General features: G+C 39.9%; 1 protein-coding gene across 2 annotated transcripts in view; it reads right to left on the reverse strand.

Annotated features, from left to right (window-relative positions):
* Window positions 1–20,914, reverse strand: part of epha10 (EPH receptor A10) — a 129,973-nt gene that overhangs the window by 81,750 nt on the left and 27,309 nt on the right. For both annotated transcript variants that reach the window (XM_089023142.1, XM_089023143.1), the window contains exons 2-3: window positions 19,168–19,232; window positions 17,710–18,382 (exon numbers count right to left, since the gene is read on the reverse strand). In XM_089023142.1, the coding sequence (XP_088879268.1) occupies window positions 17,710–18,382; window positions 19,168–19,232 (738 nt within the window). The remainder of the gene's footprint in view (window positions 1–17,709; window positions 18,383–19,167; window positions 19,233–20,914) is intronic.

Below are 20,914 nucleotides of genomic sequence, written 5' to 3' on the forward strand. Positions count from 1 at the left end.
ACGGGCTGATTAATTCCTCACACGGAGCTTGGTCGTCATTTTCTGCCTCTTTTTTGGCGATAGATTTCCCCCCCAATGTTGCCTCAAAATGGCATGGGATAAATTCTTAAATCAATTGCAAACATGTTGTAATGCTTTCCTCTTCGGAACTGTTTGAATCATATTCATAACTGGATGTGTAACAAGAAAACATATTCTTCGAATCTGAAGCAATTGTTTTGATTCTTGAGCAATGCAAGACGTCTTGGCATGACGTCACGAACTGGGGGCGGGACTTTGTGAAAATGCCCAATTCGCAGCTCAATTTTTTTGCAGATTTTTGACACTTTAAGTCATTTTTGCGTTTTGCATTTGACTAAAAATATCATTCTGCGTGTTTTGGGTATTTTAGATGCTATACAACGTTTTTCTGATGTCAGTTAGGAAACAAAAAAATAATGTTGGTTGTCCTTTAATAAATCATCCTGCACGGACCTCTGTCTCTGTCGCATCGCTGGCTGTCGCGGTGGCAGCCATAGATTTTTTTTAAAAAAAGGTCTGGCAGTCGTGGTCGTAAGTACGGGTGGCCGTAACTCGCGCCGGTCGTAAATCGGATGTTTCCTGTATACAGTCAACCTAAGTCCTTCTTCAACAACGTTATTTTTCTACGAGCTAGCCCGGTACACAACTAAAATGGCAGGGTTCTATTAATCACATGGCATTGCTTTAATGTAAGGGCACGTTGACAAAGGATTTGATTAGAGCTCAGGCAGAGATAAATAGACCGAAGCTGACAAAAAAAGAAGAAAAAAAATGACACAGTGCACAGAAAGAAAGCGAGGGTCGCGCCAGGATGAAAGATGCGGCGCGGGGGACGATAGCAATCTGTACAGGAAGAAGTCAGAGAGACGGATGAGTGTGCCCTTGACTTGTGCCACTCCCGTTATCTTCACGCTTTGATGCCGCCGTGCCGCACCGATCCGACAGTCGGACAGACAGAAACAGACGCATGGACAAACCGAGGCCATAAGACATGGCTCGCACGCCAGAGGACATTTAGCACGGTCTATAAACCTCGCGCTCACAACGACACAACAGCCGAGCTCATTCGTAACGGGCCGCGGCGACGCAAATCGCCCTGGCGCATCTCTTGGTTACTGATTTAATGCTGAGCCAATCAGAGGAGTCAAATAAATCACAACGACGCTGGCCTCTCTTTTGTTATACTTAAAAAATGGCTCCTCGGAGGGAAATATACGACAATGCCGCCTCGCTAATGAATCGGAGGAAGAGTTACAAGAAAAGAATGGCGGCCCCGGAGCTACAAAGCCAGCGTGGTGACGAGTCTGGATGGCTGTTTGATTCCTGAGATAGGAATTGGGTGTTATCCACCTTCAAATAAATATTCACATATGATTGTATATAGATTGTATATAGATTGATGGCGCGGGGAAAAAGGGATCGTGACTGTAACGAGGAGATTTGATGACAAATATGAATACGCAAAATATGAATACATACGCCGACATGTATGTATTCTCGCATATTTGTATGTTGTTACGTTTGGGTGATTGTAAAGTCCGAGCTATGTGCAGAAGCGATTGGGGAGAACGACAAATGACAAAGTGACGAACAAGGGGAAGTGAACAACACGATGGACAAAAGTATTGGGACATAGTTTGGTTCCAAACAAAATAAATGAATGAATTTAAATGAAAAAAAACAAATTATTTTTAGCTACAAATAAAATTAACGAATGAGCAAACTAAATAAATACAATAAGAATAATAGCAATACGAATAATAGAAAATAATGATAATAATAATAATCACAATAATGGTAATACTAGTAATACTCATACTATTACTTATACTAATAATACTAATAATACTATTACGATTACTACTACTAATAATAATAGTCATTTTATATTATTTATAATACTATTAATAGAAATAACAATAATAAGAATAAGAATAACAATAATCATTGTAATCATATAATAATAAAAAATAATGATAATACAAAGAATATTAATAATAATAATAATAAAAATAATTATAATAATAATAAAAATAATAATAATAATAATAATGCGACTACTACTGATAATAATAATATAAAATAATAATAATTTGCTGCCAACAATAATAGTAACTATGATAGTAATAATAAGAATAATGAGAGTAATAATAATAATACTAATAATACTACTACTACTACTACTACTACTACTACTACTAATAATAATAATAATACATAAAATACAAATAATAATACAAATTATACCATTAATACTATTAATATTAATAACAACAACAATAATAATAATAATAATAATAATAATAATAATAATAATAATACAAATAATACAAATAATAATAGTAGCATAATAATAGTAGCATCATAATAATAATAATAATAATAATAATAATAATAATAATAGAATCTGAATAATAATAATACAAATAATAATAGTAGCATACTACTACTAATAATAACAACAATAATAATAATAATAATAATAATAATAATAATAATAATAATAATAAGCCAGTGTGAAAGTATCTTGGGTGTGTGTGTGGCGGGGCACCAGGGTCACAAGCACATATGAGGGAGGAATGGAAGAGAGAGACCCACAGAGAGACAGAGACAGATTAAGAGAGGGAGAGGAAAGATTGTGGTGATGAGAGGTTTGCCACCGGGGTTATTGTCTTTTCCTCACACTGCGTATCGACCCGGCCTTTCAGGGGGTTGAGCTTTTGCCAGGATGTCGAGTCAAACGCACGCAAATAAACTTTCAGGCGTGGAATTGGACTTGCTGCTCACGACCGAATAACTTATTGTACGAACGGATTGAGCAGTTTGGAAGTCAAAAGTATCACAAGCGGCATCCTTTTTTTCCCCCCGCGGGGATGCAAGATGGTCGTGTTCCAAAGATGCATCCCGCAAGCAGAGGACTGCGACAAGCTGGGAGAAAAGTGGCGCGAGCAGGGCAACAGTATCGATCAAAGTAGGATCAAGATTACACGAGAGAGATTCAGAAGGTATCAGAGCTTGGGGGCAAGCGATAGGTGGGGGGAAGTAAAAGTCAAGTCAAGGAGAATGGCGCAAAGAGGTAATCCCCCCTCGCCCCCACGTGTGGCGTTTATTGGTTTGGCCCAGCAGTTTGGAATACTGGCAGGTGGTTTTAAGATGGATCGATCCAATGTCCCGGACAGGAGGGGAAAACTTCTCTTTTGTCTTTGAGAAAAATGTGTGTAAAAGTAAAGAGGAGGAGCTGTGTTGAGAAAATGAGTGGGGAGGAAAAAAAAACAAATAAATACAGTATAACATAATATAAAAATGCGCCTATAGACATAAAATGCCACATCCTCAAAAAAACATCACTCCAACCGTTCGAGTGCCCCACAAAATAACTCAATGGCCATTTATAGCAAATGTCATCGCGTTTCACGACAGCCAAGTGACTCTGCAAGTCCGTTCGAGTGCCCGATTGTCAAAACAAATTGGGCGTCATCTCAGCGCACTGACTTGTCGCAGACCGCGCACATGCTAGCCGCAGCAATGACTCGTCACTCGGATGCTGACTTGCGGCGTGGCGGGTGGGTGTTAGCATCGACTTCAATGACCTCCCTTCACATGCCCTTGATATGACCTTAACTATAATGCCCTTGATATGACCTTAAAGGACAACCAACGTCTCCGGAAAAGTTGTGTCCATAATTTGTAAAATGGCTTCAAATGACTTCTACTGGGCGTATTTTAATAAGATTCCACCACATATAGCTATATTTTACGTTTTAAGACTCGCGCTGAACATTCAGGAAGTCTTGTTTTTGAGTTGGTGACGAGTCCGTACGTGACGTCAGAAAAGGACCGCCTCCTCACCGTAAAAAAAGACGCTTTGTAGCGTCTTTCCATCACGTCAATGTATTTTGCTGTACTGTCGTTTTTTTAAACCGTGTCTTACACCCAAAAGCCGCCAGCAGAGGGAGGCAAAGTCCATGGAAAGAATGTATCAGCCTGTGGAAATGAGCTGATTCATTCCTCACCGGAGCTGGTCGCCATTTTTCTGCGTCTTATTGGGTGAGACATTCCCCCCTGCCTGTTTGCCTCAAAATGGCTCAAATAAATTCTTTAATCGATTGCAAACATGTATGCTTTGCTCATCAGGACTAGTTGAATCATATTCATAACTGGATGTGGAACAAGAAAGCATATTCTCCGAATCTGAAGGACATTGTTTTGGTTCACAAGACATCTTGGCGTGACGTCACGAAAGGGGGGCGGGACTTTCTGAAAATGCCCAATTCTCAGCTCAATTTTTTTGCAGATTTTGGACACTTGAAGTCATTTTTATTGGTGTTTTGCATTTGACTAAAAATATCATACTGCGTGTTTTGGGTATTTTAGATGCTATAAAATGTTTGTCTAGTGTCAGTTAAAAAACAAAAAATTGACGTCGGTCGTCCTTTAACTATAATGGCAAGGTTAGATGCTAGCAAACCATTCAAAGCTAATGTACTTTGTCCCTGAACATTCACTGACATTCACAAATTTATTCGGGAATTGAAAATATGACGTAAAGCGCCATTCCCGAATTTGTTTGGGTTCTGTTTTGTCTTGTTTGGGTGCTGATAAAACGCTAGTTAGACTTATGGCAATGTTTTTCCCTTCACAAAGTTCACGTCGCGTGACTTCGAATTTGAATGGCTACGCATCCCCAGCCAAGGTTTCCTCGGAAAAGATGACCACCCACCACCATTCCGATAAGCCCGCCGCATCGAACAAACAAACGACCCCTTGTGTTCTCTCGTTCAGCAGGAGGCACACCTTGACCTTCATATGCATGTTTTTTTTTTTTTTTATCCTCAGCAGCTTCGTTCTCTGAAGTTTTGAATGTATTTAAAAAAAAATCATTTTCCGGTCCCGCTGCTATGCCGCTTGAAGATAATAGCTCCTTTCACGCCGCAGCGTTATCATGGCGCACCCAAACGTACGCGTCACACTGTTCGACAGCGTTTATTGAATCGTTAGATCTTTGGATGAATGCATTGCGCTAAATGACCACGCCGAGTCCGGTTTTAGGATGAACCCTGTAGGGCGGGATGCGGGGTGGAGGGTTGATCTTTATTTAAATCGTCTGTACTCTTGCCTAATCTTTTCCTGCAGAAAGTTGATTTTTTTCTCCTCTGCCTTACTCACTTATGTGATTTTTTTTCCAGGTTTGTGGAAGGGGGTTGGAGGGTTGGTAAAAGTGAATGATGGGTGATTGGATAAGATTTGCCATCTTTGATGGATAAAAAAATACAAAATCTGTTACCAATAAAAAGGTTTCTCCAGCCGTCATCTGTACTTCTTTGAAGGGGTCGGACGTTTTCGCTTTTAAGCTATTATTTAAAAAAAATGCAAAACCCTTCACTAAATCGCTATGGTGGGGTGAGGTTTAATTTGGATTGTTCTCACAACAGACTTCTTAGACCACATAGGCTAAGTTATGCTGATGAGGTGATATCAGAGCAAATGGGGCAATCAGGCCAGTCGTAGACCCCATAATCAGGCTGGACAATAGATGTAATCTTGGAGCAGGGGCCTTAACATAGCAGACATATCTGGACAGTTGGGATATATATATATATATATATATATATATATATATATATATATATATATATATATATATATATATATATATATATATATATAGGGCCAAAACTACCAGCAAATTTTAGTTTTCTGACGAAGCTTCTTGGATGAGAAGCAAAACGTCCGACACCTTTAAAGAAGTACAGATGACGGCGGAAGAAACCTTTTCATCGATGGACCACTCCTGTACGACTGAGAGCGTACACAGACGTAAAATCTGTTACGCTGAGACCTGTGAATTATTTTTGTTCTGAGGCCCAAGATCAATTCTTCTCAAGTCTCTCCGCAAGCGGAGTAGCTGAAGGGGTTAATCGGGAGATTAAATTGGAGCACTTGCATGACGTTGCATTATTGATGAATATACATTGACGAACGGTAGAACGCGAGCCCGTGGATGGAATTTAAAATGGGATACTAATATAATAATACATACTAATATAACATCGGAATTATTCACACTGAAGTATCCCATTTACGTCCAAACTTTGTATTATTTCTAATGATTTTTTGTTTTTGTTTTTCTTAGTCGTGCAATTTGAGATGTGTGTCAGCATTACTTCACATTTGTTTAAAGTGCTTTTTTTTTCTCAGGTCATATTAAAAAGTAATTTGTCATCTAAAAGTTTGGCGGGCGATGTAATGATGCAGCATTTCTATTTTGAGATGTGAACATTTTCTAACTTGGCAAAGTGGGGGTGGGTACAACAAAAAATTCAGCTCATTTCAAACAACAGCTGCTCATAGCATATGGGAAGAGTTAGCGTTGTTTTCAAGCAAAAGATGCAGCAAGCACTACATAGGATCTAAATATTCAAATTGCACTTTTTTTGCTTATGTAAAAAAAACGACAGTTATACCTCGGTTTCCGAACCCCTTGGCTCACGAACTTTTCAGTTTACGAACATTAAATTTATGAGAATTTTACCTTGGCATAAAAACTTTTTTCGAGATACACACGGAGCTGCCTCAATGAGTGATGTGTCGTTCGCGAACGAGCCCGTTCTTCTAACAACAAAATGGCAGCCGACTGTTTTTGTCCTCTGTTCCCCGCCCCCAGTCTTTGGTTAAAGACACGTGATTCCTCCATTCCATCAAGCCATCAACGACCATCACAAAGGAAAAATAAAATGACTTTATTGTACAGTACAGTTTATTTCTTCAATTATAATACCATATCACATTTATTATACATAAAATAAGGTATATTTTGTGTAGTTTTAAGGCTTAGAAAATTAGAAAGTAGACTTAGAATTGTGTTTTATGGGGAGCTGGGAACGGATTATTCAAATTTTAATGGTTTCCTATGGGAAAATAATTTTTGGGATACACACTTTTCGCCTTACACGCTCTGTCTGGGAACCAATTAAGTTTGTAAGCCAAGGTATCACTGTACATAAATATTTTAATGTAATGTAAAATGTACAATTCTAATAAAAAACGATCACATCTTTTTAAGAAGGAATTAAAAAAAAGTTTAAAAAAGCGATCCACCACATCAAAGCTATTTGATCGTTCAAAGACATCAATCGGGGGGGAGAAAAATCAAAACGACAAACGAAATCCAAATGAAAAAATGCCAGGAAAGCTGACCAGAACAAACAAACTTCATCTGAGGTGAAGCGGAATTGTTTTTATGCAGTGGCGGATGTGTGCTGACTCCCATTTATCAAGAGTACGATTGATTATTCTGAACACAAGCACACCCTCTGAAAAAAGAGGGTGGGCACACTTGTGCAAGCACATTATTAACTTCACTGCTCAAAGTGACCTCAATTGAATAGTGTGTGTTTTAGGTCACAAAAATAGTGTGAATCGTATATATAAATAATAATAATATAAGCGCCTTTCAAAACTCTCAAGGTCACTTTACAGTCACCGAATACGTTTTTTCTGTGGGTGAGCAGTGGCAGCCACACACGCCAGCATACACTCAACCTGGAAGTAACTCAAATAGATAGAAAGCTAGCAAATAGATAGCAAATAGATAGCTAATAGGTAGCTATATAGGTAATAGCGAGCTAGCTAGATAGCTAATAGACATACAGTAAAGTCTCGTTATATCGATATTCAAGGGAGTCCGAAAAAATATCGATATAACCGGGACTATCGATATATCCGACCCTGTTTGCATGTAATTTTCTCCGTGCATGCATAGAAATAGTATTGATATAACCGGGACTATCGATATATCCGATATCGATATAACGAGACTTTACTGTATATATTGTTCACTCAACCTGGAAGTAATAGATAGAAAGCTAGCTAGCTAGCTAATAGAGCGCTAATAGATAAATAGAAAGCTAAATAGCTAGCTATACAGGTAACATCTGACTTACAACCAGCTCGACTTACGACCACCCGTACTTACGACCATAACCTACAGACCTTATTTTTAAAAATAGGGTCTGGAGGTTATGATTGTATATATATATATATACACAGTAAAGTCTCGTTATATCGATATCGGATATATCGATAGTCCCGGTTATATCGATACTATTTCTATGCACGCACGGAGAAAATTACATGCAAACAGGGTCGGATATATCGATAGTCCCGGTTATATCGATATTTTTTCGGACTCCCTTGAATATCGATATAACGAGACTTTACTGTATATATATATATATATATATATATATATATATATATATATATATATATATATATATATATATATATATATATATACAGTTTTTTTTTGCAGAGGGATAAATGACAGAAACAAGAATGTTTCGACTTTTTACAAGAGCCGTAAAGGAGGCGGAAGCTGTGAGATCGGAAATGAAGTACAGTAACAAGAAGAGGGTGTTAAAAATGAGGGTTTTTTTTGGGGGGGGGGGTTGGAAAAAGTGGACAGATCGCAAGAGAAGTGTTGTTTTGCTCGCCTGCCCAGGCCTCCTCTGGCCCATGATTCATTGCAAATGAAATGTCACCCTGGCAGGTTGTAATGCAGGCCGGCCTGTTCGCCTGCAGCCTAATTGAATTTTACAGCCATATAAACAACGGTCAGTCGGCAAAGAGCGAGAGAGAAAGGGCGCTTGGATAAAAGAATAAGCTAGGGTGGGGGTCAGAGTAGTTACTGACGCCAGTGTTTCAAAGAGAAGATTTCTCACGTGCCATCAATGAGTATGTAAGACCCTCGAGGGATCAGATGACGCTCTCAAGACGCGACCGTCGAAATGTTTTGATGTCGAGACCAATCGACGGTTTGAACATGGCCGTCACCAAGGATGAAAGGAATCTTTTCATGCCGGCGAGGCAAACTGCCATGGCCAAACAGTTTGACCCCCCCCCCCCCCGGTGGTGAAATGACAAAGCGCTGTTGCCGAGTTGTTTCAGCGGAAGCCCCCCAGTTATAGGAAGAGTGAGCGATGTCCCCTCAGGCAGCCCTCGAGGGGCCGATTCAATTTGTCCTACTTGGATGGAAGGACATCACCGGCGTGACAGCCGGGCAGCAGCTTGTCCGAGTGAAAGACATTCAAAATATCCGCTTGGAATGACGGCCGACGAGGCGGACATTTTCTTCGAATCAATAATGTATTTTCCGATGTACAGTATAAGGTACACTGGAGTCGAAGGCGCACCCCCAATGAATGGTGTATTTTCAAAGTTTTTCCATCTATAAGGCGCACTGGACGATAAGGCGCACCTAAGGTGAATGAAAAAAAACTTTCCCAAATATAAAATATAAATACAGTGATACCTCGGTTTACGAACCCCTTGGCTTACGGAATTTTTGCTTTACGAACGTTACATTTATGAAAATTTTACCTTGGCATACGAACTTGTTTTGGACACGGAGCTGCCTCAATGAGTGATGTGTCGTTCGCGAACGAGCCCATTCTTCTAACAACAAAATGGCGGCCGACTGTTTTTGTCCTCTATTCCACGCCCCCACTCTTCGGTTAAAGCCACGTGATTGGTCAAGAATGCAACAGTGGGGGGTGGGGGGTTAAACATTAAAGAGACAGGCAAACAGTGAAAGAATTTCAACTTTGATAGTTCAAAGGCATAGTGTAGACTGCAAGGTTAAAATATCCCATCAATTAGGCTCCAGAAACAACCCGCACAAGCCATCTGTACACTTTATGCAAAAAGCTATCAACCCAGCTAAACAGAACACAATTGATGAGGAACTAGATAAAATTATCACAGAGAAAACATCTACAAGGGATCATTCCTCAAAATGTTGAAAGAAGAAGCTTACGCTCCTCATCAAGTGTTCAATGCTGATGAAACCGGCCACTCCATTCCATCAAGCCATTAACGACCATCACAAAGGTAAATAAAACGACTTTATTATACAGTACAGTTTATTTCTTTAATTATAATACCAGAGTACATTTATTAGACATAAAATAAGGTATATTTTGTGTAGTTTTAAGGCTTAGAAAATTAGAAAGTAGAATTTTATTTTATGAGGAACTGGGAACAGATTATTCTCATCTTAATGGTTTCCTATGGGAAATAAATTTTTGGCATACACACTTTTCGCCTTACACACTCTGTCTGGGAACCAATTAAATTCGTAAGCCAAGGTATCACTGTATATAAAAGTTATGCAAATATAAGACACACGACATGATAAGGCGCTACAGTAGAGGCTGCGTACTACTTCTTGAATGGAGTCGGTGGCTGCTGACAGTAGTTGCCAGACCTGTTGTGGCTTAATATGACTTCACATATAAGGCGCAGCGGCGTACAACACACAGGGTTATCTTTTGAAGAAAATCAAGGCTTTTGGGTGTGCCTTATACACCGTAAAATACAGTAAATGATGGCCATGATTTGCCAGACGTGCAAAAACGAGATACATTTGTTCATAAGTTTCTTCAGTGCTATATTTTGTATGGAATGTATGTTTAAGGCTTGTATAAGTAACCAGTATTGGTTTGTACCTAAAAATTAACATTTTATAAAATATATGCTCTAAAAAGATATGTACATGTACAACTGGAGAGAATACTACATAGGTTACTACAAAATTGTTTGTATGTACCATTGTTCATAACACGGATATTCGTAAGTAGCGGAGCAGTCTGTATAGCGCTTTAACAACACCTGAAGCTGGAACAAAGCGCTAACATGGAAAAAAGAGAAATTGTGGAAACAAAAAAACATTGCCAGAGCTCATGGCCAGCAGCACTTTATCAGCACCCAAGCATAAAAAACGAACAAATTCAGGGATGGCGCTCAACGTTATACGTTCAATTCCCGAATAAATTTGTGAATGGCAGTGAATGAGTTTTACAAAATGTGAATTGCTTGCAATGCTGCTACTCACACAACAACAACACCCCAGTGTGACAGAAACAAGAAAAATATCGAAAACAATCCGTACAAAAACAGTTCTTTTATCTACAGACAATGAAACACTATCTGGAAGCACTAGCGGTATTATCTACCGTCCTGCTATCCGTCCATCCATCCGTCATTCCAAGCGGTCGTTGCCCGCTGTCTGTTTTACTAGCGCTGCCGCGTAAACAAGATTTACGCTAGGTGCTAAATGAGAATAATGACGTAGCATAGGGGGAAGACCAATTAAAAAATCTGCTCGCATGTGAATGTTCAAGCGTTGGGATAGAAAAGACGAATGGCACATTGAGCTAAGTCATCATCCCCGATTCCCCCGCCCCATTTTTTTTTTAAATCATCAATAAATAATTGTGAAATGTGCATACGAGTGTTTATGCGGCTAGCGGGAATCCAACACTTCCCGCTGACTTTAACCTTCCGCTCCGAGCAGGCGGCCTTGTTTTTCCTTTCTCATCCCAACTACTGACTTCCTTCCCGAAATCCCCACGTCATGCTTCCCTCAAGTCATTTATCATTCCCTTCATCCTCAACAGCCCCCCACTCCCCATCTTTTTTTGTGTCTGTCCTCTATTTAATCCACCGGACTTTCTTTTTTGGTCTAACTGGATGATACTTGCAATCCTTAATCATGGACTCGGGGACGCTTCATAAATACGTCATCCATCACAGTCGGCGGGGTTGGCTACCACTAAACAAACACGATTGATCGGGCAAAGATGTCATGCGGCTTCTCGGGCAAAAAAAAACAAAAACAAAACAATCTATAACATCAGCAAATACAGGACAACCGACGCCTCCGGACAAGTTGTGTCCATAATTTGTAAAATAACTTCAAATGACTTCTACTGAGTGTATTTTACAAAGATTCCACCGCATATAGCTATATTTTACGTTTTAAGACTCGCGCTGAATATTCAGGAAGTCTTATTTTCGAGTTGATGACGATGCCTGACGTGACGTCACTAAAGGAACGCCCCGAGAAAGCGACACACAATGCATTTTGGGTACTTTGTTTGGTCGTGTTTATCCGTGTTGAAGGCGAAATTAGAAGGAAAACACATAAATAACGCAATGGTGAATCATTGCGTGTTGAACCAAGACTACTATTTGATACTAGGTAACCCAAATTCCCAGCAGACAAATCAGTCCATTTCCAAAGGAGCTTGGGCGCCATCTTGTGCATTTTCTGGGACGCTAAATCGGAGTCCTGACGGCTCGAATTGATACGCAAGTACTTCTACTTAATCGATTGCAGACATTTATGCTTTCCTCTTCAGAACTATTTGAATCATATTCATAACTGAATGAGTAACAAGAAAGCATCTTCTCCGAATCTGAAGCCATTGTTTTGATTCTCGAGCAAGGCAAGACGTCCTGGCGTGATGTCACAAACAAGGGGGCGGGACCTTCTGAAACTCAGCATCTCTGAGGTCATTTTGAAGTAGTTTTGGGACAATAACTCATATTTATTAGTGTTTTGCATTTGACTAAAAATATCAGCCTGCGTGTTTTGGGTATTTTAGATGCTATAAAACGTTTTTCCTGATGTCAGTTAGGAAACAAAAAAATGGTTGTCCTTCAAATGAGCTTGTATGAGTTTTTGTCATTTTCACTCAAATAGCAGGACCCATAGAATATTGAGTTTTCGGACTATATAAACATTCAATTCAACGTAACAAACCATAGAATACTATCTTCTTTAATTTAAAAAACAAAACAGTTAATTCCTAAGTTTATATGGGTCTGGAGTTATCTTAGCTTGAAATGGGGGCGGCTGTCCAAAATACAATGCAATACATATATATTGATTTATATTTAACAATTGCTGAAGTTGTAACAAAGCACTAACATGGACAAAAGGCAAATGCTGCCCACTCTACCAGAGGTTTGACCAATGCTTTATCGTCACCCCCACAGTCAACGTGAACAATCAGATAATCAGCGAGGTGAATCCCAATATGTTTTTTCCATATCGTGTTGACGCATTCATGTCGGGCCTTAGCGGGACATCCGGTAATTTCTTGTCCATGATATGGTGTGTGTTTGCACAATTTGTCGCCGAGGAGAAACACATACAAACCAACGTATGCGTGCCTTATCCGCACCGCCGAGTCGGATTGTTCAAACTGTGCAAATACACACAACGTGGCAAAAGGCTCACTCGCGGCCTGTCCGGATTGTATTGTGGATGATAGGGAGGTAAAAATGACAAATTCAACTACCTCGGTTTACCTTGGCTTACGAACTTTTCGGTTTACGAAATTATGAAAATTTTACCTTGGCATACGAACTTTTGTCGTACACGGAGCTGTGTCAATGATGTCAGTGATGTGTCTTTCACGAACAAGCCTGTTCTTCTAACTACAAAATTTAAGGCGTAGAAAATTATGTTTTATGGGGACCTGGGAACGGATTATTTTCATTTTAATGGTTTCCTATGAGAAATATTTTTTGGGGATACACACTTTTCGTCTTATACAATCTGTCTGGGAACCAATTAAGTTCGTAAGCCAATGTATCACTGTATCTGTATTTTTTTTCTAAAATGGACTAAAGCAGTTGAGAGTGACTAAAACAATGATAACACGGGTTTCATACAACAATACAATACATCCTATTAATGTATTATATTGCGCTTTCACAAAAGCTGCCACTCTAACAAAGAGCTTCACATAATAGTCAACATAAAGCAAAATAATAAACACAACAGAAACATAAAAACATCGACAGTTATGCAATCTTAACAATTCTCCCCATATACTCTGATAGTGCTTACAACAGGCTTCTTAGATCGTTTCCACGTAGGCTTAGTTACGCTGATGAGGTGATACTAGGGCGAATGGGGCAATCGGGGCTGGTCATAGACCATAATCAGACAGGACAAAAGAAGTAATCATTGTAGCCTCACGGAATTGTCCTCTGCTCCCCCCAACTTTTGAGCAGCGACCTATCAAAGCAGAAGTCAGGCACCGCCATATCTGGACATGAGGTATATACAGCATATATATATTGGGTCAGAGCCACCAGCAAATTTTAGTTCGTTGACGAAGCTCCTCAGATGAGAAGCGAAACGTCCGACACCTTCAAAGAAGTACAAATGACACGACGGCAGAAGAAACCTTTTCATCTGATGAAATAAGTTTATCGGTGGCGAGTGACGATAGATCAGGAGTGGCGAAATTGTCAATTGCAATCGCCCGTTCCCGACCCCCCCCCCCCCAATTCCCATTCGTGCTTGGTTTTCTATGCAACTCTGCCTGACGACATCACAACCAAGCACGCGTTTTGTTCGAAGCTGAGGCGGAACAAACAGATGGTCGGGTAATGGTGAAAGTAATGCGCATGCATCTGCGCGTGATTGAGGCGTCCCTGCTAATGTCGCAGATCAATGAAAATTAAAAAAAAAAAAAGATAATAATTGCACAATATTTCCGACCGGGGCCTCTTTCATAATAAGTGTGTTTGTTCACCTGGCTGAGGTCGCCATTTTTTCCATTTTCTTCCATTGTTCGACTAAAAAGTACATTTCTCTGAGGTTAAGTGGGGGCAGATAGCGCCATACACAGATCCCACTTCAATTTTGAACAGATGGAAAGTTATTAGTGGAGGTTGAATTGTGGGGTGGAAGGGTGGATATTGGGGGTGATTGTGGGACAGAAGGGCAATTGTTCCACAATGGCCTCTCACCGAAAATGGATATTTATTTATTTATTTTTAATTGATCCAGGATTCGCCAAACACGAGCAAATTTCCAACTCTAAAGGACAACCGACACCATTTGTTTTGTTGAAAAACGTTTTATAGCATCTAAAATACCCAAAACACACAGGCTGATATTTTTAGTCAAATGCAAAAGGAAAAACATTGGCAGAGGCCATGGTCAGTGCTTTATCGGCACCCAAGCATGAAAAAGCAAAACCAGAACAAATGAATACCGCTCTTCATCATATTTTCAATTCTCGAAGAAATTCATGAATAGAAATAAATATCACGCATAAACAACCTCCACTCCACACAAGCGGGAGGCCAAATAAATCTGCAGCGTCAAGAGCAGATTTCAGCCATTTAACCCGCCTTTCCACCCGCCTCACCCTGCCACATGGTCTCAACAGGGGGCAGATGGGGGGGAGGGGGTCAGGCTTGAGGGATGACTGAAATAGTACGCAAAACAAGTAAAGTCGCGGAGACGGAAAAACAGCTCTGTAGTCCAAAATAATAATGAAAAACGTCCCAGATGCCATTAAGAAGAATCACTTGGGACAAAAAAAATTAAATCTTGCACTTCCACATCAGCCTGAGTGCATGGGCTGTGCGGGTAAATAGGTCAGAGAAGTGATGAAGTGCAAGAAAGGAGGAAAAGACAGCGACAGGAAGAAACAGCGGTGCGGTGAGGACGCCGCCAGCCGGATTGTTGAGCAGCAAACAACAGAAAGATAATAAGAGAATGTGCTGAAGGCATGGCGCCGCGTTAGCGGTAATTACACGGTAAAGACGCGGCGGCCTTAATTAGAAAAGGAAGGAACTCGGCGAGAAAGCGACCCAAAAACACGGCGCTTTGCGAGGTGAATGATTACATAATTTATGTATTTTTTTTTCGCCTCAGACCGGAGCGGCTGGCGGCGTTTCATCATTTCGTAATGAGACCGGATGTAGAGGAACATGTGTGCGGCCATAGGTGGAAAAGCCGCAGATATGTGATAAAGAGCGCGCCAGCTTCGCCGACAGCCGGTAAAACGGAGAATACAGTGAAACCTCGGTTTACGAACCCCTTGGCTTATGAACTTTTCGATTTACGAACGTTACATTTATGACATTTTTACCTTGACATACAAACTATTTTTCGGGATACACACGGAGCTGCCACAATGAGTGATGTGTCGTTGGAGAACGAGGCCGTTCTCCAAAAAAACAAAATGGCGTATTCGGTTACATCCACGTGATTGGTCAAGAACCCAGCAGTGAGGGGGTTGGGGGTTTAACCATTAAAGAAACAGACAGACAGAGAGAGAGTGAGTAAACACACACACGAAAGGGAGATGACAGAGCTTGAAACAAAAAAAAAATGTGTGAGAATAGTGAGAAAATGGATAGAAAACAGTTAAAATATCCCATCAATCAGGCTCCACAAATAACCCGCACAAGTCATCTGTACACTTGATGCAAAAAGCTATCAACCCAGCTAAACAGAACACAATTGATGAGGAACTAGATAAAATTATCGCAGAGAAAGCACCTCCAAAGGATCATTCCTCAAGATGGTGAAAGAAGGTTACGTTCCTCATCAAGTGTTTAATGCTGAGGAAACCGGCCATTCCATTCCATCAAGCCATTAACGACCATCACAAAGGTAAATAAAATGACTTTATTGTACAGTACAGTTTATTTCTTTAATCATAATACTATAGCACATTTATTATACATGAATAAAGGTATATTTTGTGTCGTTTTAAGGCTTAGAGATTTAGAAAGCAGAAAATTATGTTTTATGGGGACCTGGGAACGGATTATTCTCATTTTAATGGTTACCTAGATATATATATATATATATATATATATATATATATATATATATATATATATATATATATATATATATATCCATCCATCCATCCATCCATCCATCCATCCATCCATAAATAAACACAACTCAACGTTCCAATCCCAGCGACAACTTTTAGCAAACAAGCGACGGCGCTAACCGCGCGCTAATCCAGTGTCGCAGAGGAACTAGCGTGACCGTTGACATTGTCCGCGCTAATCATCCCACACCGCCATTATCACTCGCGACTCACAGGCCCTTCAATATTATCGAGCTGCGTCGAGACACCCAGCGCATTTGTGTCCGCGTCGCTAAATACTCCAAGGAGAGGTGTTGTTTAGGTGCCGATAAAGCGCTGGCCATGGCCTCTGGCAATGTTTTTTCCTTCCACAAGGGGGCATAATTTCCCAGTTTTTCCATGTTAGTGCTTTGTTCCAACATCAGTTGTTGTTAAAGTGTTATATAAACCAATATTGCATTTATTTTGGAGAGCCACCCCCATTTCAAGCCCATATAACTCCAGACCCATATCATTTAGGAACTAACTCTTTTTCTGATGAAACAAGAGAGTATAAGGTTTCTAACACTGCATTGAATATTTATGTTGTCCTAAAACTCAATATTCTGTGGATCCTGCAATTTGAGTGACAATGACAAAAACCCTGGCACTAGAGTGGACACAATATGTATGTACTGTATTGTATTTGCCAGCTGCCTTCATTTCAAGATCGGATAACTCCAGATCCATATAATTTAGGAATTAACTCTTTTTTCCTGGTGAAATAAGATAGTCTATGGTTTCTAACGCTGTATTGAATGTTAATGTAGTCCAAAAAATTAATATTCTGTGGGTCCTGGAATTCGAGTGACAATGACAAAAACCCTGGCACTAAAGTGATCTCAATATGTGTATTGTATTGTATTTTGGACAGTTGCCCTCATTTCAAGCTCATATAACTCCAGACCCATATAATTTAGCTATTAACTCTTTCTTTCTGATGAAAGAAGAGAGTCTAAGGTTGTTTTCACGCTGTGTTGAATGTATATGTAGTCCTAAATTTCAATATTCTATGGGTCCTGGAATTCAAGTGACAATGACAAAAACCCTGGCACTGGAGTGGACACACTTTTTCACATGTCTGGCAGTGAATGAGTTAAGATCATTGTGGTTATTATTTATGTCTGGTGAGTCATTTCCGCACCCGCCGTTGACGCATTCCTACCTTCACAGCTGCTGTGGCCCTCCTCGAAACCCGCACTGCAGCTGCATTTCCCGATGGGGACCAGCCATTCCCCTTCGGCGCTGCAATGCATCCTGGGAGGGCTGTCGGCATCCACCTCCGAGTTGTTGACGCAGCTGCCGCGCACCTCGACCAGCGTGGAAAAAGCCGCCTCGGCGACTGTATCGGGAAAAATGGCCAGGTTCTGGACGGTGGCCAGACAGCGCTTGTAGTACACCCGCACGGCCACTAGAGCCACGCAGGCCCCGACGTCCTGGAAGGCCAAGTGGAAGCCCCGCCGGTTGAGGTGACCGATCTCCCGTACTTCCGTGTTGAGCTTCATTTTCCTTTCGCCCAAATCGCCTTGCGTGAAACTCTCGTCAGCGGCGATGGTGTCGATCTTGGTGTAGCGGTCCTCTCGGGTCACGCCGCCAAGATCCCTGTCCGATTCCACGTAGAGGAGGTTGAAGGTCTCCTTGCAGGTGCCCGCCACGCCGGGAATGCTGTTGCAGTCGCGCAGTGTGAACTGAAGCTCCACAAAAATGCGCTGGCCCCCACGACGCGCCACCCAGCCCGTCTGCAGCCAGTTGTTCTGCTGGGTGGGCTCCATCACGTTGCACACCTGGTAGGTCCGGATGGGCTTGTACTTTTCATCCACGCCGCTTATCTCCTCCCACTAGGGGGAGACAATGAGAGACATTTTTTTTAAAAGTTTGTTTTGGGCTTTGCTGATTTGTATTCAAATGTTCATTTGAATATGTCTGGCTTTGAATTTTAATTGGAACCGAGTGAAAGTGGATTGAATCACTATAATAATAATCACTATAATAATAATAATAATAACTCACTTTGCTGCTGTGAAATGTATATTTCTCCACTACGAGACTAATAAAGGCAAATCCAATAATAATAATAATAATAATAATAATAACTCACTTTGCTGCTGTGAAATGTATATTTCTCCACTACGAGACTAATAAAGGCAAATCCAATAATAATAATAATAATAATAATAATAATAATAATAACTCACTTTGCTGCTGTTAAATGTAAATTTCTCAACTATGAGACTAATAAAGGCAAATCCAATAATAATAATAATAATAATAATAACAACAATAACAATAATAACAATAACAACAACAATAATAATAATAATAATAATAACTCACTTTGCTGCTGTGAAATGTAAATTTCTCAACTACGAGACTAATAAAGGCAAATCTAATAATAATAATAACAACAATAACAATAACAATAACAATAACAATAACAATAACAATAACAATAACAATAATAATAACAATAATAACAATAATAATAATAATAATAATAACTCACTTTGCTGCTGTGAAATGTAAATATCTCAACTACGACACTAATAAAGGCAAATCAAATCCCCAAAAAAATGCAAGAAAAAACATTGGTTGCAATCCACAAAAACAAAAAATGCCGACTCACCCCATTGGGTGGATATGAGGTCCAGCCCAGCTCCGCTTGTGTCTCTTTTGAATTCAGCAGCACCACTGCAGGAAGAAAACATTGTTGATTAGACATATATTTTCGTGGAGGTCGCACAACCATGAGTTAATAAAAAAAAGCCTCCTCTCCTGCCAAGTGTTTTACAGTGCAATCATGAAAGTGCAATATGACAAGCGGCATCCGGAATAGCCAAATGAAAAAAAACACACACATACACGCCTTGTCAAACTCAGTGTGTTATTTAATTGCTAGCTTTTAATAGCTCTTGTTGAAGATTTTATTATCATTGATGTGCCCCCTGTAATGTTTTTTTTTTTACCAGCATGGTTGGGCAGCCAGTAAAAATACAATAAATCCTAATTTCAGCACCATGGACAGCTCACAAGTAAAATCATGTCCCATTAACTCCAAAAATTCCCAAATAAAATGTTGCCATGCTATTAGAAATGACGACATGTTTGCACACATATCCACAAAAATAACGTCAATATGAACCCTTTATTTTATACCGTTACTTTTATTGGATGCTTACTTTGACACGTCACACTCACTGGCTGAGCTAGGACGCATTATAAGTGGTGAAATCACACAAACACATTAATTTTATCTCTTATTTTATTATGTATAATTTGATTTGTGTTTTTATTGTGCTTGTTTTGTGATTGACTCATAATAATAATAACACATTTCATTTATAAGCGCCTTTAAAAACTCTCAAGGTCACTTTACAGTCACAGGTTGAGTTTTTCCCGTGGGAGTGCAGCGGCAGCCACACGTGCCAGCGTTCACTCAACCCGAAAGTAACTCAAATAGATAGAAAGCTAGCTCGCTAGCTAATAGATAGCTAATAGCTAGCTAGATAGATAGCCAGTGAGATAGCAAATAGAGAGCTACCTAGCAGCTAGATAGCAAATACAGATCGAGCTAGATAGCAAATAGTGAGCTAGCCAGCAGCTAGATAGCAAAGATAGTCAAGTAGCAATTTCATCACCTTCCTTCCAGTACGTGAGAGAACCTGTCTTTGAGGAACATTGTTTTCTTTTTGTGTACTTCAATTGTGCAATTGTTAATGTGTGTCAGCAATACGTTTCTTTTTCAGATCATCTGAGGTATATATCTCATTTCATATATTATTTTAATGTATGAATTTAAATATTCCATATGTTAACTTATTCTATGTACTGTATGTATTGCATTTTATTTTGGACAGCCGCCCTCATTTCAAGTTCATGTAACTTCGGACCCATATCATTTAGGAATTAACTCTTTTTCTGATGAAAGAAGAGAGTATAAGGTTTCTAATGCAGCATTGAATATTTATGTAGTCCTAAAACTCAATATTCTACGGGTCCTGGAATTCAAGTACCAATGACAAAAACCCTGGCATTGGAGTGGACACATTTTTGCACATCGTCTGGCAGTAAATACGTTAAGCAGTACATGGTCAGCTCCTTAAATGATTCTGTTTTAAAGTGGTGGTCCACCATATTACACCAAAGACCATAACAAACATTTTAAACAGTATAACTACATTTTTTGGGGGGTAAATAGCATCCCAACCTCGAAAGCAAAATCCCATTTGAAACGAATAGCAGCTTGCTCTCATGAGGTCCCATCGAAAGAGAATCGTTGTCCTTTTTTTTGTCTTTAATTTTTTTTAAAGGTCTCCCCTCAAGCCAAGAACAGCACCGCGACTCCAGTGCAGCAACTGAAGCTTTGACGCGCC

The sequence above is a fragment of the Hippocampus bargibanti genome, linkage group LG20, assembly GCF_051943395.1.
Source record: "Hippocampus bargibanti isolate YZ-2025 linkage group LG20, ASM5194339v1, whole genome shotgun sequence".
In the NCBI taxonomy this organism is placed as follows: Eukaryota; Metazoa; Chordata; class Actinopteri; order Syngnathiformes; family Syngnathidae; genus Hippocampus; species Hippocampus bargibanti.